At 39.4% G+C, this 22,328-nt stretch overlaps 1 protein-coding gene across 1 annotated transcript in view; it reads left to right on the forward strand.

Moving 5' to 3' along the window:
- cd81a (CD81 molecule a) overlaps window positions 1–22,328 on the forward strand; it is a 109,899-nt gene that overhangs the window by 81,790 nt on the left and 5,781 nt on the right. Inside the window, exons 6-7 of the mRNA XM_028794196.2 lie at window positions 17,537–17,623; window positions 17,966–18,049. Of these exons, the coding sequence (XP_028650029.1) occupies window positions 17,537–17,623; window positions 17,966–18,049 (171 nt within the window). The remainder of the gene's footprint in view (window positions 1–17,536; window positions 17,624–17,965; window positions 18,050–22,328) is intronic.

Raw genomic sequence — 22,328 nt, forward strand, 5'->3', positions numbered from 1 at the left:
ATCTTTCCTGAGGCACAGCTTGCTGAAACTCTTGAGTTGAAGTAAGATAATTTGCCAATGTAATAAAAATCATGCAGTAATTAGTCACCATGCCTTTTTTATCTCGTATTACAATCATGTGTCATGTACAATATACTGTATATATATATCTGAGGGTTTAATGTGCACTGGGGGAGCAATAAGCGGCTGCAAGATTCTGTTTAAAAAGGAAAAAAAAAAATAGTATGGTGTAAATCTGAGGTTGTGTAATCTTCCTAGCAGTCTAACAGTTGTCCCTGATTGTTGAGTATCACAGTATGAATTTCAAAAAGTGGCACAACATTTTGTAGCAGTGGCCTGTTGCTAAATTTTATATGTGTGGGAAACCATAGAAACTAGTCTCAGTAAAGGCAATAGAAAACTAAAATGACTGACAAGGGTTTAGTTTTGATGTGATGAGTGATAGCGTTTGCATAAAGTCATTAATACCCAACCTGTAAACAAGAAAGTAAAGGGACTTCACAGTATACGAGGGTTGTCTGGGTTCCGCGCGGAATCACTCGAAATAAGTAGCCAAGGATTTTTTTTTCTATTTTTCTCATGTACTTCGATCCTTTTTAAACTTTTTCCAAGTATTCACCGCCAACATCAATGCACTTTTGGGCTCTTCTGACCCACGCCGCAAAACACTCGCGAAAGGCTGTCTTTGGGAGGTTGTCCAGCTGTTCTTTGACAGCTACAATCAGTTCCTCTCGAGTTTCGAAGTTGTGGCCTCGCAGGGGTTCTGTCACCTTCGGGAAGAGCCAAAAGTGACATGGTGCAAGATCAGGCGAGTAGGGTGGCGGGTTCAAAACGTTGACACCACTGTCTTCAATGAAATGTTTCGTCGCATTAGCCGTGTGGGCTGGCGCATTGTCATGATGCAAAAAGTGCCTTCACAAGTTCTTGGACCGGCCTCTAGCCATCGCAGAAAAAACGTCAGGCAGGCACTGAGTGGTGTACCACTCAGAGGTCACAGTTTTCCTCTCCATCAGCGGAATTGACGCGACAATGCCATCGATGTTGAAAAAGATGGCAAACATGGTGCTTTTCACCGAGCGGATTAAACCATCAGAAAAGTCGTAAAAAATCATCACTCGAAAGTCATGCACGCACAGAGTCTGGAGCTTCGCCGCTAGCGCCAGCTGCGCACTCTCAGTTCGTTTGCTTCTCGTGTTTATTCTGAAGGAAGAGAAGGAGCAAAACATCTGAACAAAAACATGCAACCACTTGAATAATCCCTCTACACAGCAGAGCAGGTTTCGACAGGCTGATACTCGACAAACGATAAAATTCCGCATGGAACCCAGACAACCCTCGTATATGGGCTGTGCAGTCTATTGCATATTATAAATGTTTTTGTTACAAGTTAGTGTGGAAATTGGTTAATAAAAAGGTGCACACCTTTTCCAAATGGCTCTTTGGATTTGACCTCCACTCCTCATTTCCTGTTTTCAACTTTATACTTGTGATGCATCTGAAGTAGGCTAACTATAATAGGTTACATGTTGAAACAGACATGAGAGAGTTTCCAGAACTTGAGCAGCCTTGTCCAAGACTTGACAGTATTAAACCTGAAGCTTGAGTGTCTTGAATTCTTGTAGGTAGGTCTGTCATTGCCATCAGTCTTTTGTTTAACCAAATCAGTTTGTGCTTTAACAGTTTAACATATGTATTTGTTTCATGCCCAATAACCTTGTAACCATAAATCCATGGTTAAAATGTTTCAGCACTGGCAGTGACATGGTTAAGGTACACCATTTTTGTATATTTTTGGTAACTTATCTTGTTTTATCATTGCATTAATCCTCTAGGGCAGGGTTTTCAAACCATTTGTCTAGTGTATTACCACAAGGAATTTAGACGTTTTAAAGTGCCACAGTTTATTTTCACTCCTAAAGGGTGAAGTATTAGGTAAAACTAAAGATGATATTTCTTTTTTACACTTCTTTTTTTTAATGAAATATTTAGTGTTAGGTTTGGTATGAAATAAAAATTAGAATGCTTTAATTTCCATTATTTTAATTTCAGTTCAGAGCTTGAATTTGTATGTATGGTAGAGACCAGATTTCCACTTAGATTAACAATGGGGAGGATTTTTATTGGCTTTGGGGGATTTCAGAGTCAGTGTTCAAGATCTTTCAGAGAAATTCCCAGACGTTTTCAAGCCAGCCGAGAGATACAATCCCTGGGTCTGCTGCAGGGTCTCTCCCCAATGGGATGTGCCTGGTGCCGCCCTGGGGAGAGCTACCCAAGGTTCATCTTAATGACTTGCCCGAACCACCTCAGCTGGCTCCTCTCAATCCAGGGGTTCAAATCGCGGAGCTCTTCATCCTATCACAGTATTACAGCCCAGACACTCTGGAAGAAACCTCACTTCTTCTGGTGGTATGTTCGATCTCATTGTTTTGGTCATGATCATAGGTGAGGACAGGGATATAGATTGAGCAATAAACTGAATTTTTGTTTTTACACTTAAGTTTCCAATTCACCACCACAAACCTGTACAGCGCCAACACTCCAATCCACTTGTCTATTTCACGTTTCTTTTTTCCATTACTCGTGGATAAGATCCCCAGATACTTGAACTCCTCCACTAAAGGCAGTTGTTACCCCCTCACTTGGAAAAGAGTGGATTGGTCTCTCCAAGATAGAACCATGACCTCAGACTTGGAGGTACTAATACTCATCCCATCTGCTGCATACTCGGCAGCAAACTGCTTGAGTGTGTACCAAAGGTCATAGATGAGGCAAGGAGGGCATCATCATCTGCATAAACTATTGATGCCACCCCTAGCCTCCCAAACTGGACACCTTCGCATCTTTGGCTACTCCTTTATATCCTGTGCATGAAAACCACACCAGGAGTGGTGACAAGACAAGATGCAGCCTTGATGGAGTCCGACACGCACAGTGAATGAATTTCTCTTAATGCCAAGTGTTCATAGTGCTCACTAAATTCATATAGGGAACAAATAGTCTGGGAAGCCTGGACAAAGTTTGGGTGTCTTAGGAATGTCTTGCTTAGGCTTTCATTTGTGATGAGTACTCCTACCTCTGAAAAACTTCTCCCATGTGCAGAGTGAGCTTGGGAACATTGAGTCCAAAAACCCTGTTCAAGACCTCTATTTTGGAAGTGGCTGCTAAAACCTGTGGTCTTAAGGCAGTTGAGGCATCTCATGGTCGCAACCCTAGGACCCGATAGTGGACACCAGAGATGACGGAAGTTGTCAGACTAAAGAAGGTGGCCTTCAGGCAAATACTGTCTGAGGGATCGCCTGACTTGGTTGAGAGGTACCATCAGGCTAAGAGGTCTGATGCAAAAGGGTTCTGGAAGCAAAAGCCCTTGGGAGGAATTTGGAGAGGCAAGGTACAAAGATTGTTGGTTGGCCTTTTAGCTGTTCTGGCAAATTGTTTAATGCCTCAGGAGTGTTAAGCAGGGATGGAGAGTTTCTGACCTCTTTTGAGGAAGAAAATACTTTAAGGAACTTCTCAACCCAGCAGACATTCCGTCCTACCAGGAATTAACTTTTGATGTGTTCAGTGGAGGGAGATCCCAATTTCAAACTGATATAGGTAATATCAAACAGAAGTAGATGAAGAATTTTTGAAAGTTTATTGATGCGTATGTTACAATGATGCATTAACCAGCTTATTAAGATATATAGTAGGTTGACTTTCTATTAAAGGGAAACATTGCTGACAAATAATCAAGAATTTAAAGATAAACTGATTTATGTGTATTGCTAGCCCTACCCGCCTGTCTTTTTGTATTCAATATGTGACAAGAAATTATCAAACAGGAAGAAATCAAATATCAAGAATAGCTCTACAAACTAGTTTTTATTAAACTTGACTTGCATGTATGGAATGTTTTTGATTTCAACAAAATAAAAAAAAATAGCTCTACAAAGAAAAAAAAATCTAGATGTTGCACTGAAACCGTTGGCCTAAATTATTACATCATACAATGTGATGAGGGTACTCACTAGCAAGGGAAATTAAAAGCTGCACCAGTGTCAGTAGTGCCAAAATTAACAGTTACTGTGATGTTTAACTTGTATAATTGTTTCATACACTGTGGCTGCAAAAGTACAGTACATTTTTACCTTAGTATTCTCAAAAGATATGAGTTGCCATCTCCTGCAATATGCTTTCAGTTGGTACTTTACAAACATGATTTTTTAAATTTTTTTTCTTTATTTCGCCTTACACAGTTTCTTGTATTAGGAATTTGTTAGTTTTCGCATACCCTGTGGGGTCAGACTGTAGGGTCAGCCATTGTAAAGCCTCCTTGGAGCAAGGGCAGGATAAGGATAAGGGTCCAACAGAATAGGATCTCTTTTGGCGGTAACAGGGATTCAAACCGGCAACTTCCCGCATACCAGCACAGTTTCTTAGCCTCAGAGCCGCTTTATGCCAAATATATGTAGCTGAATCAGCCCTCTTGGACTTAGAAATGTAACATTGCAGTTGTATTCACAACACATATGAATAAGTACAGTTGTGGACAAATGAAAAAATACACAACCCCACAATTGTGTCTGAAATAATTTGAAACTGACAAAAGTAATTGACACCCATCATTGTTTACTCTGCTTAACAAAAAGCAGACTTTGATTTAGAGTTTTGATTCAACAGAATCTTTACAATAATAACACAAATATAAAATGGCATGGACAAAAATGGGACCGTTAACTGAATTTTTTGTTGCACAACCTTTAGAGGCGTTCACTACAAACAAGCGATTCCTGCAGCTCTCAATGAGACTTCTGCACCTGTCAACAGATAGTTTGACCCACTCTTCCTGATCAAACTGCACCAGCTGTGTCAGGTTTGAAGGATGCTTCTCCAGACTTGCATGTTTTTTGTTCTTTGCATAAATATTTGATGGGATCTTAACAGCTGAGGGGACACTGGCGCACTCATGTTGCTGCTGCTTTTCCCTGTTAACACTTTTTGTTAAAATTCACATTAACCTTACACTTTTTGGACTTCATTTATTTTATCAAATGTATAGTTTATGAATACGACTGACTCAAGTTGATCTGCCTAATGCCGATCTACAAACTTTTTTTCTTTTCCACCATGGAAATCTAGCAGCTGGAGATGTTCTGTCTCCTTGATAATAATGGATATGCTGCATTGTTCTCGATTTCTTCTATGACAGGGAATGACTGAGAAGTGACCTGTTGTTTGCAGTCACCTCGCTTGTGCACTGGAGCAATCACGCCTGTATACCCAGCATTTTATATATGTGGTTGTATGTTGGATCCTCTGAATTCTGATGGCTACCTTTTGTGTGTATCTTGTAATATCTCCTAATATGCTTCTTCTGGATTTTTTTTTTTTTGCTGCTTTGCCGTCGTCACTCATCTGCTCCCCTCCTCCCCACCCATCTCACTTTCTGCTGCTGTCAGATAATTATTGCTCTAAACTTTGCTAAAATACTCTCGTGATAAACTCCTTCACATTAAACATTTGTTCAGAGCAAGTGGCCAGACTGGAATGTAATAAAAGTCACTGGCATTATGTGGTGCTCAAAATATTTCTATCGAGGGCCAGGGCGTCAACACTGAGGGGCTGCGAAAGACAAGTTCACTGGCAGCATATGTTCAGGAATACACCGTCTTATTCCTCACTTTGGAAATAAGAGTGTGCCAAATTCTCAGTATGCTAAAATAACCTCTGGCTATGGATCTGTTCACAACAAACCCTTATCAGCTAATATTGCATTGTTTAACTCAATATCTCTTAATGGTAAAGCATTTGCGATATCAGAATCCATTACAGATTCCAACCTTGATGTAATATACTTAACAGAAACCTGGAAAAATCAGAATGAATTTATGTCTGTCACAGAAGCAACACCACCCTGTTACGTTAACTTCTCAGAGGCTCATAGTTCAAGACAAGGAGGAGGAGTCGTAGTACTTGTTAGATCGGAGTTAAACATCAAAAGAATCCCACTTGACTGCCCATTGCCTTTCAAGTGTCGCTCTTAAACTAATTACGAAATCTGGTCCTGTCTAACTTATTGTTATCTATCACCCCCCAAAATACAATGGGTGTTTCTTAACTGATCTGACTGGACTTTTAGCAAACTTAAGTTCGCTTTCCCAGAGAGTCTTTCTTTTTGGTGACCTCCACATCCATATTGACACTCCGGCATGTAATCTGAGGAATGAATTCCTGTCCTTAATGGACTGTTTTGACTTGGTGCAACATGTTGATTTTCTGACTTACTCTGGTGGTCATATATTGGACCTGATCTGTACCTCTGGCTTATTTGTCACTTGTAGCACTGGTTTGGAACTCTCTGATCATAAAGCAGTATTTTTACTGTCTCATTACCTCTCCTTTCTCTTACTGTAAATGTCAAATTTCTTTCAGAAACCTTAAAAATATCTGTCCCTCTATCCTTGCTGGATCCATTTCTGATCTTTTTCTGTCTTCCCCAATTCCATCAACACTAGATAGTCTTGTTGACTATTATAACTTAGCCCTTCATGTAGCATTAGGTAAAACATCTCCTTTAAAACATAAGGTTTCTTTTAAGCATTCATCTCCATAGTACAATTCAGAATTGCGGTCTTTGAAAGCAGCTGGCGGACGCCTTGTGAGAATGTCACATAAGACTGGGCCTCACTGTGCATATCCAGGCTTTCTCTGACCACCAAAGGGCTTACAGGGATGCACTCACTGCAGCCAAGAACAAAAAGCATTATGGCAGAATAATAGAAAGTGGACATGATAACCCCAGGGTTTTGTTCTCTGTAGTTAGTAAATTACTTCAACCTGCATATGACCCAGTTAGCACCTCTACTGAAGTCTGAATAAATTCCTCCACTTTTTCTGTAACAAAATTAAAGATCTGAATAATTTAACTAACATAAATCTATCATCTGTTTACATCTTTTCCCATTTTCCCACTGCATCCAGCTCCTTTTCTAAATTCTCACCAGTCACATCTGCATTTGTTAATGACCTGCATTTTAAGGTGTGGCCGACTGCTTGTGTACTGGACCCCATCTCCACTACACTTCTTAAATCCTGCCATCATGCCATATTTCCGACTGTTACAACAATAATAAATATATCCCTTGATATTGGCTTCATGCCTGCCACTTTTAAAATCATTCTGTAACCCCAGTGTTAAAAAGGTCTGGTCTTGGTACTGACAATCTTAAAAAATGTTTGGCCTATTTCTCACTTAACTTTTCTGTCAAAAATTTGTGAGCATGTTGTAACCTCAAAACTCACCAATTAGTTTTCCTTTTAATAAATTGATGGAACCCTTTCAGTCTAGTTTCAGGGCGCAGCACAACTGTGAAACTGCTCTGCTTCAAGTAACCAATGATTTGCTTATGGCAGCAGACTCTGGACAGACTTGCATATTCATTTTGTTAGATCTTAGTGTAGTATTTGACACCATTAGACATGACATTCCACTGTCCATAATGGAGAACATTCTGGGTGTCTCTGGCACTGCCCTCCAGTGGTTTAAATCCTGTCTGATTGATAGGCAAGAGTTTGTTTGTCTTGGCAACAGCAGTCCAGCTCAGTGCCAGTCACTCCAGGAGTTCCCCAGGGCTCTGTCATCGGCCCTCTGCTCTTCTGTATCTACATGCTTCCTCTTGGCCATATTATTTGTAACTTTGGACTGGGTTATCATTTTTATGCAGATGATACTCAACTCCATCTCAGTATTAAAAGCGAAACTTCATCAGAGCTTTCTCAGCTCACAACTTGCTTCAATTAAATTAAAACCTGGATAGAGCAGAACTCTTTAAAAATAAACTGCAACAAAAGTTAACTCCTGCAAATTGGCACTAAAGTGCAACTTGAGAAAATAAGCTCCTTCTCAATCACTCTTGACAGTGATTTCACCAGACCTTCTTCTAATGCAAGGAATGTTGGTGTCATCTTTGATTCCTCCCTTTCTTAATCCACCCCCATAAACCACATGAAGAATCTTTCTTTCACCTCCATAACATAACCAGTTTGCTCATTCCTCCTTTACTAATGCTGAGAAACATTCCCATGCTTTTATCACATCCAGCATGAATTATTGTAACTACATACTGGCAGGTGTCCCTTCTAATCTTCTGTCACAATTCCAGTTGATTCAAAACTATGTTGTAAGAGTCCTTACATGAACCAGCAACAGTGAGCACATAACATCCATCCTGCTTCGCCTTCACTGACTTCCTGTGTCTTAAACAATGTAATGTAAAATTTTACTATTAACGTACAAAGTTTTAAATGGCCTTGCATCAGACTACATCAGTGACTTTTTCAATCGCTATGCTACTGTTGGCACACTAAGGTCCTGTGATTCTAGTAAGCTTGTTGTGCCCCACACTAACCTGCACTCTTGTTTGTGACAGAGCCTTCAGCTGTATAGCACCCAGACTTTGATGAATTATTTCCCAAAATTGATGAGATAACTGACTCCATTTATTCCTTTAAAAAACAACTTAAAACTTATCTGTTGTGAAATGATCAGACTCGACACACCTGAAAAAAGGTTTGGGGCAGCTACCCGTATAATTTCCCTGGCTGCAATGGATTTGAAAGTAATGACAGGTGTGTCCTTGATGGAGTCCAAAACAAGACTGAAGATTGTTTGGAAAAATGGCGGTGTTAACTGCCAAAACCGGAAATGACCTGTTTCTGGCGCTGGAACCAGAAGTGACATGCGTCTTGGCGCTGGAACTGGAAGTGATGTCTTCAGGGTTGAATCAGACAGGTTTTCCCATTTTTTTGTCTGCAAAGACAACAGAAGAAGGTTTAGCGCACCCCGCCGCCCCCTGGCCTGGCGTGGAATTACCTTCACTTGGTCCATATAGCTCCCTCCTATTCGCATGTGTGACACTGTTCAGGAAGGCTTTTAACTTAACCTAACATTCTGCCCCTTCCTTCATTTTACCTCTCTGTCCAGGTAATCAGGAGAATCTGCGTGTGTGTGTCATATCACAAATTATGTGATTTGTGCAGGCTGTTCTTTTAGTACAGTCGACCCTTGATATACGACCGGCTTGACATGCGAACAACTTGATTTACGACCAAAATTTTTATTTTGATTTACGACCAACATCTTGCGTTACGACCTGAATGCGGTCACGTGTATCCGCTTGCGCGATTGTAAACAAACAGAAACATTCCTATTAATGCGGCACTCATTCAATAAAATGTCAGGTTTGTAAACTCTCTTGGGACCTCCCCCAACTAGAAGACATGCCGAAGTCCAAACTCCTTATGGAAGACTGTTTATCTGTTGCTGGGGCAACAGCCGGCTTAAAGCTGTGCAGAGTCTCTCAGCCAAAGCAAACAGAAAAGATATCGATGGGTGATATGCATGTGATATCCCTGCCCGGCAATGGACAAGCAAGCTTCCACAGTCGCGGCAATCGCGCTTCAGGACGCACTTCAGCATGTCGTTCCCATTGAGTGGGGAGTGGGGAGGGGTCTCAGAAGAGTTCAGAAACAGTTCCTTGTATCATCGCAAGGAAATGCTGAGAAAAATTCTCGTCAGAATAACTTGTAGGCAGGAGGAGATTAAAATTAACGCAAAAGAAGCTATTGAAATGATTGCAAATGCCTGAGCGCAAGTTAAACAAAGCCTTCAGTTTCATTATCATCCCTCCTCCCTTCCTGCAGCCCAAAGATGTCAAATTAAATGGTGAGTACAGTATGAAGTTGTTGTTTCTGATAGGCTAGGCACTTTTTATTACTTTTTGGTTAGTACATTAGAAAAATTATTGGTGTTTTGGTAAATTATGCACATTATACAACCCTTTTTTATTATGAAAAGGTTAAGTAAGTGTTGCAGTGGGGGGTTCGGAACGCATTATGGGTATTTCCATTATTTCTTATGGGAAAAATAGTCTTGACTTACAACCAACTTGAGTTACAACCAGCCCTCGCGAACGAATTGAGTTCGTAAGTCAAGGGTCCACTGTATTTTTATTGTCTTTTATTCTATTTAATGCTTTGTGTCTCCTGTTTTTATCTGTTTAGTGTTATATGTAAAAAATATTTGTACCCAATGTTACATATGCCCTGCCTTTTTTGATAAGCACCTTAAGCATGGGAAAGGCGCTATATATAAATAAAAATTATTATTACTGAAATCAGGGCTCATAAAACACCTCTTCAGATCAGTTGAATGTTTTGTTTTTAGCCATTCTTGGGTGCTTTTGCATGTGTGTTTGGGTCATTATCCAGTTGAGAGTATCCATGATCTGAGATAGAGCTTTTTGACACTGGGCAGTATGTTTCACTCCATAATGTCTTGAGATCTCATTATTCCCTGCATAAACTCAAGGCACCCCATGCCAGGCGCAGTAAAGCAGTCTCAAAACATAACCCTGCCTCCTCCATGGCTTATAATAGGTATGGTGTTCTTTTCTTTGAAAGCTTCATTTTTTTCATCCATGGACGTAGAACTGATGTGACTTGCCAAAAAGTTCCAGTTCTGTCTCATCTGTCCAAAGGACAATCTTTCAGAATCATTAAGGTTTGTCAATATGCATTTTAGCAAATTTCAGTCTGGCTTGTATTATGTTTCTTTCAACAGTGGAGTCCTGCCGAGTCTTCTTCCATTGAGCCCATTGTCACTCAAACAACAACGGATGGTTCAATTAGACCCTCCCTGATGGACCTTGATCTCTGGCTTTAGCTTGTATTTCTTTCTGAAGTTATCCTTGGCTTTTGGTCTATCGTTCGCACTATACTTTTGTCCATTCTGGGGTCGATTTTCTTATTGCTTTCTCTGGTTCATGTTCAGTGTGGAGACGCACAATGATACCAGTATGACTCACTTTCTCCATTTATTTAAATATGCTGAATGGCAGATTGCACGATTGGAGACTCATGTGATACTAATTGAAGGTAACAGCTAGTTTAAAAAAATCACTCTAATCCGATTATTTAGTAACTTTTATAGGCTTAGCAGGAAATGTGTCCAGACCATTTTAGAATATCTTTGTAGAATGAACATTTACCATTTTTTACAGTTGATTTCAATGACATGTCAAAGGCATGCAGGTATAGCACTTTTTCCATGAGCTATAAGGGTTCCAAAAAGTTGTCCAAGTGTGTACATCTCAATTTATGATCAGTTTTTTAACGTAATGTATAATGCATCTTCAAGTAATTCTGCATGCATTTAGGATCGCCAATGCACCTAACCTGCATGTCTTTGGGCTGTGGGAGGAAACCAGAGCACCTGGAGGAAATCCATGCAGACACGGGGAGAACATACAATACAGCAATCGCTTATACTTAAATTATTTGGACAAAATTAGTTATTAGATACAGTGCACCTGGAAAGTATTCACAGCGCGTCACTTTTTCCATATTTTGTTATGTTACAACCTTATTCTTAAATGGATTAAATTCATTTTTTCCTCAGAATTCTACACACAACACCCCATAATGACAGCGTGAAAAAAGTTTACTTGAGATTTTTGCAAATTTATTAAAAATAAAAAAATTGAGAAAGCACATGTACATAAGTATTCACAGCCTTTGCCATGAAGCTCAAAATTGAACTCAGGTGCATCCTGTTTCCCCTGATCATCTTTGAGATGTTTCTGCAGCTTAACTGGAGTCCGCCTGTGGTAAATTCAGTTGACTGGACATGATTTGGAAAGGCACACACCTGTCTATATAAGGTCCCACAGTTGACAGTTCATGTCAGAGCACAAACCAAGCATGAAGTCAAAGGAATTGTCTGTAGACCTCCGAGACAGGATTATCTCGAGGCACAAATCTGGGGAAGGTTACAGAAAAATTTCTGCTGCTTTGAAGGTCCCAATGAGCACAGTGGCCTCCATCATCCGTAAGTGGAAGAAGTTCGAAACCACCAGGACTCTTCCTAGAGCTGGCCGGCCATCTAAACTAAGCGATCGGGGGAGAAAGGCCTTAATCAGGGAGGTGACCAAGAACCCGATAGTCACTCTGTCATAGCTCCAGAGGTCCTCTGTGGAGAGAAGAGAACCTTCCAGAAGGACAACCATCTCTGCAGCAATCCACCAATCAGGCTTGTATGGTAGAGTGGCCAGACGGAAGCCACTCCTTAGTAAAAGGCACATGGCAGTCTGCCTGGAGTTTGCCAAAGGCACCTGAAGGACTCTCAGACCATGAGAAAGAAAATTCTCTGGTCTGATGAGACAAAGATTGAACTCTTTGGTGTGAATGCCAGGCGTCACGTTTGGAGGAAATCAGGCACCGTTCATCACCAGGCCAATACCATCCCTACAGTGAAGCATGGTGGTGGCAGCATCATGCTGTGGGGATGTTTTTCAGTGGCAGGGACTGGGAGACTAGTCAGGATAAAGGGAAAGATGACTGCAGCAATGTACAGAGACATCCTGGATGAAAACCTGCTCCAGAGCGCTCTTGACCTCAGACTGGGGCGACGGTTCATCTTTCAGCAGGACAATGACCCTAAGCACACAGCCAAGATATCAAAGGAGTGGCTTCAGAACAACTCTCTGAATGTCCTTGAGTGGCCCAGCCAGAGCCCAGACTTGAATCCGATTGAACATTTCTGGAGAGATCTTAAAATGGTTGTGCACTGACGCTTCCCATCCAACCTGATGGAGCTTCAGAGGTGCTGCAAAGAGGAATGGGCGAAACTGGCCAAGGATAGGTGTGCCAAGCTTGTGGCATCGTATTCAAAAAGACTTGAGGCTGTAATTGCTGCCAAAGGTGCATCGATAAAGTATTGAGCAAAGGCTGTGAATACTTATGTACGTGTGATTTCTCAGTTTTTTTATTTTTAATAAATTTGCAAAAACCTCAAGTAAACTTTTTTCATGTTGTCATTATGGGGTGTTGTGTGTAGAATTCTGAGGAAAAAAATGAATTTAATCCATTTTGGAATAAGGCTGTAACATAACAAAATGTGGAAAAAGTGATGCGCTGTGAATACTTTACGGATGCACTGTACATAGATAAAATAGGTGATCGACGAAGACGTTGCATAATTACTGGCAGCACAAGTTTACAGTGAATTTCATTCCACTTTTGCTCAAAATGTTCCAGACCAAACTATATTTAGAAAATGTCATTATTTCAGTGTAGCATTCATTCTGCTTCTGATATAAAAGGATTTGTTGTATATCTTAAATACTGACTTCATGGGGCAATTTATGAACAGTATCTCAAAAGTCAGTATCATTTGGTAAAGTGCAGTGCAACAATTAAGTTTTTTTCAATAAAATTGTAATTAGATAATCAGAAGCTGTGTGGCAGATGGCCAGTCATGGACCCCGGCCGGGATGCCCCTTCGTTATATGCTCGGGGGGAGTAGCCATGGACGGTGCAATGCCTCCCCCTGGACGTCAGATGGCCACCCCCCTGGGTTGGAGCGGTGCCTCATTTTCCTGCTGGGCTCCATGGGAATTGGAGTTGGGGGCAGCCCTTTTGGTTCTCACAGGCGCTGGGTTTGGGGTCTGCAGCTGGAACTCCTGAGCCCTTGTGGGCACTGTTTTCACCACACCTGGAAGTGCAGCTGGAACTCGTCAATCAAGCATCTGGAGCACTTCCGGGTGAACAATAAAAGGGTCCAGCAGCCACCATGCCCTTGATCGGGTGGAAGAGGACGAGGTTGCCAGGGAGGAGTGGTGGAGGAAGAGAGAGTGCTTTATTCTGTGTTTTATTTGGTATTTGTGCGTGGGACTGTGTACTGCCTGTGGGACACGGGGAAGACGTGCGCCCACAGGTGAAGAAAAACTAAATCGTTTTGTTTATTTCAAGTGTGCCTCCATGTCCATTCTGTGTCGGGTCAGGCGCCTGTATTGCACCTTTTTCATAGCTGTTAACATTTAATATGATTGTAACACCTAATTTAGTGTTGATACCATTGTGACAGGCAACCAGAGGTCTCAAGTGAAACACTGAATGAAAAAACCTCTTGCGTCTCATTACACCTTCCTCTTTGACAATATGATTTATGTTTTTCTTTCTGGGACACAGAAGCATCCACATTTGTTATAAATACCTGCTTGATGTTGTTTGGCCTGTGTGTTAGTTTTTTCTAGACTCTATAAAGTAATAGTAAGCTGTAAATAAACTGCCTTTGTGCTTTATTGTGTGTCTGTGTGATTTTGTAAAGAGGTCTGCTAATGTAGACTTTGTTAAATTCAAATATGTTATCTTTGGAGCTGTTGCCATGCATTTTTCTCTGTGCTGAAACATTGCTATTAACCTGATTCTGTGCTATATAATGCACACCTCAAGTTCTGTTGCATCGGGTGTTTTGTATAAAGGTTAATGTTTACTGGATATTTTGACAACCTGCTTGAATATGTTAATGGCCATACACTTAATAGCTGCATATTATATGTTCTTGACTCGACTTGGAATCTACTAAAGGTAGAATTCATTGCTTGCTGTGCTGCATGTTTTGACTCGTACTAAAATAAATTGTTTTGTGTCACACACAATGATGGGATTTTAAATGCACCCAAGCAGTTATTTCTACTGGTCTACTATGTTGTCAGTAATTACCTAGCTACTTGTGTACTGTAACTCATCCAGCTCTGAAATTACTGAACTTTTTAAACACCATTGTGTTTATATTAATTTCATAAATACACAGAATTTTAAACCCAGGTAGTGGACAGTTAGCTTCTGTAATTTGATTTAATGCAAAACTCATAATTTAACTAAAGAATGTGTTGTTAGCAATACAAATGGCTACAGTAGATTACAGCATTTACCACCAAAAATTACTTAGTATGAAAGCATACATTTGTAGTGAGGCATGTGATATTGCTAAAGCGTAGGTATTCCCTGCAAATACAATCCATCCATCCATTTTCCAACCCGCTGAATCCGAACACAGGGTCACGGGGGTCTGCTGGAGCCAATCCCAGCCAACACAGGGCACAAGGCAGGAACCAATCCCGGGCAGGGTGCCAACCCACCGCAGGACACACACAAACACACCCACACACCAAGCACACACGGGCCAATTTAGAATCACCAATCCACCTAACCTGCATGTCTTTGGACTGTGGGAGGAAACCGGAGCGCCCGGAGGAAACCCACGCCTGCAAATACCTGTTGTCACAATACTGTTTATGATTTTTAAGAAGTAGCAGAACAGTGGTGCAATCCTTGGAAATACAAGGAGTGACTGTAATTATTATAAGTGGGTCTTGCCTGTCACATTTTTAGTGGACCATACTGAGAAAAAGTCTTCCAACAATAGAGTTTTGTTTCAGAGAAAAGAAGAGAGGGGAGTATATCTTCAGCAGACAATTTTTTCTTAATTAGCAGAACTTGTTTGTAAAAACATATGGCATCATAGAAACAAAAAGCATAAAGCTAATGTGGGTGAACCCACACCAGGGCTCATCAAAAAGATTTGACCTCTAGCCAAACTCTCAAAGAGCAAATATTCCATAACAGCTTAACCCATCATCCCTCAACACTAAACCTCCCAGAGTCCCCAAAAAATACACACATATTTTAAGAGACACAGTCCCTCGGTCACCTCCTGAACACACTCATCCAGTCACTCATTCATTCACATCACATACACATTAAGTTTGTTAACACCTATAAGATTTCTGTCTTCGTAAGATAAGGAATCAAGAACATGCTGCACAGAATTCATTCTAGCATTGACATTCCAAACAACCATCATTTAGATTCATTTTATCATGCAAATCCAGTGGAGGTGGGGGGGGGGGGGGGGGGGGGGGGGGGGGGGGGTGAGGTGCAATGTTATGTATGTTTGATGAATCACAACTTTTTCTGTAATTTACTGGATTGATTGTACTTTATTTTAGAATGGATCCATTTTTATTTTGCTTATCGCTGGGGTTGTCAGGTTCCGTCCTGGCTGCAGATTTTTATTCCAGTGTTTTTCACAAGTCAGTCTTGCTTTCTGATTGATCAATTAACTAGCCTTTTCTCTTCTCTTCAATATTCATATTGCACGTCATCATTTTAATGACAAGTGGAATGAAAAGTATGTCTTTATAATGCATTCATTCTAAAATGCCCAGCTGACCTGTCTTGATCTGAAGTGAGACAGTTGCTATTGTAATGGAGTACAGGACAAGTGCTGATGCCAAGGTATTAAAAGAAGTGTATTATAGGCATTTTATTGGAGCTTACTAGTGATACATTAATAGAAAAGTTGTTGAACCCATAGATTCAATACCTTATGTCAGTTGTAACTACTGCACCTTATATTGGCTCATGTTCATTTATAATAAAAATGTCGAATGTGGAGTGAATCATTTAATTATCTATTTGTGAATTGCAAAGTGTGGATAATTAAACTGGATCAGCTAATATGAAGTGAATTATTTCATTTCATTGTGAATTCTCTCTTTTTTTCACATTCACCAAAACACATAGAAAATCCTCTGAGAGTGGATGAAAAAAACATTTTCTCTATCCAGTTTTCAAATTCTTTGTTAAAACTGTGAAATCATGTGCCTTCTAATCCTTCCCTTTATGATGATAGAGGATAACTTTAAAGCTGAATGGTTAGGGGTGTTCCAGGAACAACAAAACCCTGGCAATATCAGATGACCCTCTGCACATTTCTCATTGTGAAGATGTTTGAAAATTATAAATCATTCTAATATATATAACTAAAAATTGTTTTGGAGGATGGCTTAGGGGCAGATCAGGCCCAAGAACTGCTATTTCATAATCTTGAACCTCTGCACTGCCTAACACTTAAAAATATCAGACCACATGAAGATAATAATAATAATAATTCATTACATTTATATAGCGCTTTTCTCAGTACTCAAAGCGCTATCCACACAGGGATTTAGTGGAAGTACTCCATATTGAAATACACTGTCCTATGTGGAGGAAGCAGTTTTCTTTGTTGTTTGTGGCTAACACTGTTACAGTCAGACTACTAATAAAATTAATATTTCCTGATACAGTTAAGTTCCCCTTTTTGGGAGTGTATAACATAAACATTTATTCAAATGTAATTTACATTATTTGTTCTTAATAAGCTTTTTAACAGTTTTAAGAGTAGTAGCGTAAGCAAGTAGACATGTCTAAATTTATTAAGCTGCCATTACCAGTATCTCTCCAGTGCTCTTAGTGTCTTCAGCTGCTTCATTTCTGGGGTATACTGCTTGACAGGTTCAACAGGTTTACAGCGGTCTCTTCTTTCCCACACTGGCATATACAAACTTTGTTTTACAAGTATGTTCTCTTTCATATTTGAGCATTTCAAGGTGGATTAACTTACTCTACCCATTGCTACCTAGGTTATTTCCCTTGCCCCGACAACCTTTTAATTTTAAAATAATGTTTGTATAATTGTGTAAAGCTTTATGACAGGTGTAAATAAATAAGGGCTATAGCTTCATAGAGCCCATAACGGTGAATTTAGTGAGGCTAATGGATTGGGAATAATTTGCAAGTAATTCAGAAGCAAAAGGAATATATTAATGTTATAAATGACAGCAAGATTGTTGTGAAGCACATTTATTTAATACATTTCTTGGCTTTTCAGCTGAACTGCTGTGGAGCGGATGACATCTTGACCAAAGGCCTATCATTGTTAACTGGTGAATGCAGTGGCAAGGCAGTTTCACTTCCTGTAAGTCAAAGCTTGATTTGCTTCAGGTTTTCTAGATTACTTTGTTTTATGTTTCTTGTCAGTTGAATGAGTTGTTTATATGTATATTATATGATAATTGAAAAAAAATTGGTTTCTGTTTATAAATAACAAGTTTTTAAATTAAATACATAGTCTGGAAATTAGAGAATTACATTTTTTTTTTTCAAATAAATGTATTTAATTCTTAACTAATGAACATTTATAATGCATATTGATACTGTGAGATTGCTCTTCTGAATTGAAAAGGGAGAAATGACAACTTTTCACTAAATGGAGGATAATCAGATTAAACCTTTGGTTGTCTTTTGTTTTAAATTGCAGAATTGTCACACAAGGATTGATGAACTTTTTACAACAAAGCTATATATTATTGGCATTGCCGCTTTAGTAGTCGCAGTAATTATGGTAAGCTTGGATTTTATATTGAAATGTAAATGTAATTCTCAGCTAAGTTATTGCCCAATTAAGGACTTTTACCAACTTAAACTAAACATTTGTGTCAATTCTTGCGTCTCCTGGATTGCATGTTGGGTGTTTTGGAACTGGTCTTTGAGCTTTTGTTGTATAGTATTGTCTTTCTCCTCCTTTCATGGTGTTCTACACAAGTACACGGTGTAGAGATATCTGTTTCTCATTACAGTCAGGATCTCAGAATCAGACAATGACATGATTCAATTAATGAACAAAGTTCAGAAATTGACAAAGATACACACAAATCAACCTTCACCTTCTCTGTTTGTAGATTGGCTATAGTGATATACTACTTTTAAACAAATAGCCCAAAATGCTTGGTACAGTAATAATAGTGTCTATTCAGAACATAATTCTAAGTTGTCTTTGTTTTGTCTTGATGCACAAACTTGTAATTGTCTAAATAATTACCCAAGAAATCAGCATTCATTCAGGTCTGGCTGGCTTGATAGTGATGTTTTGATTTTATTAACAGTTAAACTGAACTCATTCATCCCCTCATCCCCATAGCTCATGCTGTTTGAACCTGCTGTATTCCAGTGCGCTGACAGATGATATGAAGTAATGCAAGCCGAATTTAGCATTTCCACCAATTTTACTAGGAGAACCTTAACAATGGCTAAAGATGTATTATTCACACACCATTTACATTTATTACTTTCACATTAACACCAGTAACCAGAAATAAATATTTGCTTCCCTTACCCTAACTGGTAAGTTACAAATAGTACAACCTCAAAATCAGTGTGTAAAACAGAAGTGTACATATTGTTTGTCTGATTCCTATCTGGAAGGATGGAGGCAATGCTTTGTTACAATTCCTGCAGGGTCAATGGAAGACTTATTTTAGCATACAGTGGGGGAGACAAGTATTGGACGCATCAATTATATTTCCATTCAGGCTATTCACATGAAATTCTAACCAGACATTGGTATTAACTCAAGAAATCCGCAAGCATAAAAAATTCACAACATTCAAGTTGTGTAATAAAGTGGAATGACACAGGGAAAAAGTATCGAACACATGAATTTAATACTTACTGGTAGTCTTTAAATCTTGAAGATTCCAGGGGTCCCTCTTGTGTACCATGATCTTTATAATTCCTTGCACAAACGTTCTAAATCTTGAAGATTCCAGGGGTCCCTCTATTGTACCATGATCTTTATAATTCCTTCCAAAAAAGTTCAATTGGATTTAAGTCATTTGATTGACTGGGCCATTCTAAGAACTTGATATTCTTTCTCTGAAACCAGTTTCCTGTGCTTTATGTTTTGGATCGTTGTCCTGCTGGAAGGTCCACCCACATCCCATCCTAGATATCCTCGTGGATGGCAACAGACTCATTTCTAGAATCTAACAGTACATGGCCCTATTCATTGTTCTTTCAAATACATGAAGTAGGCCAGTACCATAATATGAGAAAAAGCCCCACACCATGATGCTTTAATCTCAAACTTTACTGTTACTGTAGTCTTGTTTCAGGTGATGTGCAGTGCCATTTTTCCTTCAAACATGGAATGTAGTATGACAGCCAAAAAGTTCCAATGATAGCAAACTTTAAACAAGCTTCATCATGCCTTTTATTCAGTAATAGAATCTTGTGGGGTGAGCACACACAGAGGCCATGCCAGTAGAGTGCATTGCCTATTATTTTCTCTAACAACCTGATGCCAACAAGTCTTTCTGGAGCTCTTCCCGAGTGGTCCTTGGCTCTTGGATCTTGGGCTGCTCTTCTGACTGTCCTTCTGACTCCCTGTCAGAAATCTAGCGAGGAGCTGTGGTGTGTGCCCAGTTGATGGTATATCTAGTAAGGAGCTCTGGTGTTTGCCCAATTGATGGTGTAGTGATGATCTTTCCTCTTGCTGATAATGGCCCAAATGGTGCTAACTGAAAGATTCATAAATTTTGAAATACGTCTGTACCCAGTTCCATTGTATGGTTTGCAACAGTTGTGTTGCAAAGGTCTTGGGAGAGCTCTTTTGCTTTTACCCATAATGAGATGTTTCTTGTGTGAAACCTTATGTAGCAAAACACCTTTTTATAGCCCATTAATATGTACTAACACAACTGATACCAATTTTCACAGATAAGAGGTGGAATTACTTTCTAACTACTTAACAGGTTTTAGCTGGTTGCTTGCCTCGGTCTACTGCTATTTCTTAGCATGTTCAATACTTCTTCCCTGTGTCATTCCACGTTATTACACATAGGTTTATTTATGACCTTTTAATTTTGTGAGTCCTTTATATGTGTGCATTTCTTGAGTTAATACCAATGTCTGGTGAGAATTTCATGTGAAAAACCTAATGGGAAATATATTTACTTCAATAAATGTTGACGTTTTCAATACTTATTTCCCCCACTCTATTTTGAAAGGTGTTTTAGTACCCTTTTTCTTTATCCAGATGTCTATTTCTCTGTAGTAATACCTAGTGGTTTCAGGCTGACTTTTCTTATGCAGTGTTCCTTTTTTGCTAGCATAAAATATGTGTGTGGACAGTTGCTGATCACACGACTCCTTTTTTGTTCCAGCAAATAGGATGACTTAACTTTTGCATACTTCTGCAGCTCACTGTCCCTTAGTAAAGCTGGGTTCAATGTAGCACTACATTACAAACTGGGTGGGGTTTGCGAGTAACTCACCCAGCCTTGCCTCAGGACGCACTCACACACAAAGACATCGGTGCAGTAAATCGAACATTAAGAATATATAAAACAAACCCATGATTGCAGTCCAAACACAGTCCAGTTTTGCAGATTTAGAAGATGGTGAACAATAGAATGAAACTCCCTGTGACCACCCTCCTGAATGTTATGTAATGTTTTATCCTAACATGTTCCAATTGTAAGTCAAGATTCGTAGAAGTTGGGCATGCTTTCCAGACACAAACATTTTCCAACCCTGACAAAATCACAAACAATCAGGCATCAGGACAAGAACATAAATCCAAAGAAAACTGTAATCCATTGGGTGTAATTGTAATCCAGTCGTGAAGCGTTGAAACAAAAAGATGCCAACAATTGCAGTTCCTCTGGCAGCTCCTTGTGGCTTTTTTTAAAAGTAGCACCCCATCTTGTTTCCCCAAGCAGTCCCTGCAGCATCTGCCAGAGCTGCACAGTGGTTCAGTACTCCGAAGGCTTCTGGAAATTATAGTCCATTTTAAGTAGCACTGCTACACAGTGAGATACTAGAGCTTAGGGTGTTTCACAGTGACTTAATTTTTCTATTTCAAACATCTCGGAAGAGACTTTGTTTGTCCTGCTGGTCAAAAAGTGTACATGTATAGCATTTAAAATAAGTTGGGTCATAATTGTTATAACATTGTTCATATACTGTGCAATGGCATCTTTAAATTGTGTGTGCTTAACACAACTCTCAACACCCATTCATACCACTGTGTTATGTTTCTGGGCTAAGTTACCATAACAGAGTGATTTATCCATTTTGTTCAAAAATGTGACCGTTTTTACCTTTCAGAAAATGACTGAAGTGCATCGTGCACTTTTTACCTGCTGAGCAAGTGTTCATTTTCAGTAACTAACACTAGATCCACAGCTTTTATGTTAGCTTTTTGAACATAAGGGCAATTTTTGATAAGGAACTACAGATATTACTTTGTCTGTTTGCCATATTTAGCACTTCAGAATTTTTTGCATCACAAGTTTCTGTTCTTGGTACATGTGAATTATATTTTGAGTATAATTTATCCATCCATCAATCTCTTTCCTAACCTGCTTACTCAATTCAGGTTGTGGGAGCCAGAACATTTTACAGTCGTATTCTCACAAGGCAGAACCAACGCTAGAAGGTGCAGCATTTAATCAGAGGGCACACATATTCACTCACCACAGGATAATTTAGAGTTAGGAGGATGTTAGGAGAATGTGAAGGAAAACCAGAGCAAACAAAAAAGCCCAAACCTACAAAGACAGAATGTACACATTCTATACGGATAGTGCCTAGGGTAGGATTTGAATTGTGAGGCACTGACACTAGCCATTGCCTTACTGTGCTGTTGCTCTTAAGATGCATTATACTAACAAAATTTTAGTTGAAGCAATAATTACTTTATGATAGAGGATGTGGATAATCCTAAAACATAAAAAGTACATTCATCTAAAGATTCATTTAAAACCGTATGAGCGAACATAACTTTATAAAACTTTATTTAAAAAAAACTCCTCACTAATTTTGTATTATTGCCTGTATGT

This window comes from Erpetoichthys calabaricus, chromosome 2 (assembly GCF_900747795.2).
Source record: "Erpetoichthys calabaricus chromosome 2, fErpCal1.3, whole genome shotgun sequence".
NCBI lineage: Eukaryota > Metazoa > Chordata > Cladistia > Polypteriformes > Polypteridae > Erpetoichthys > Erpetoichthys calabaricus.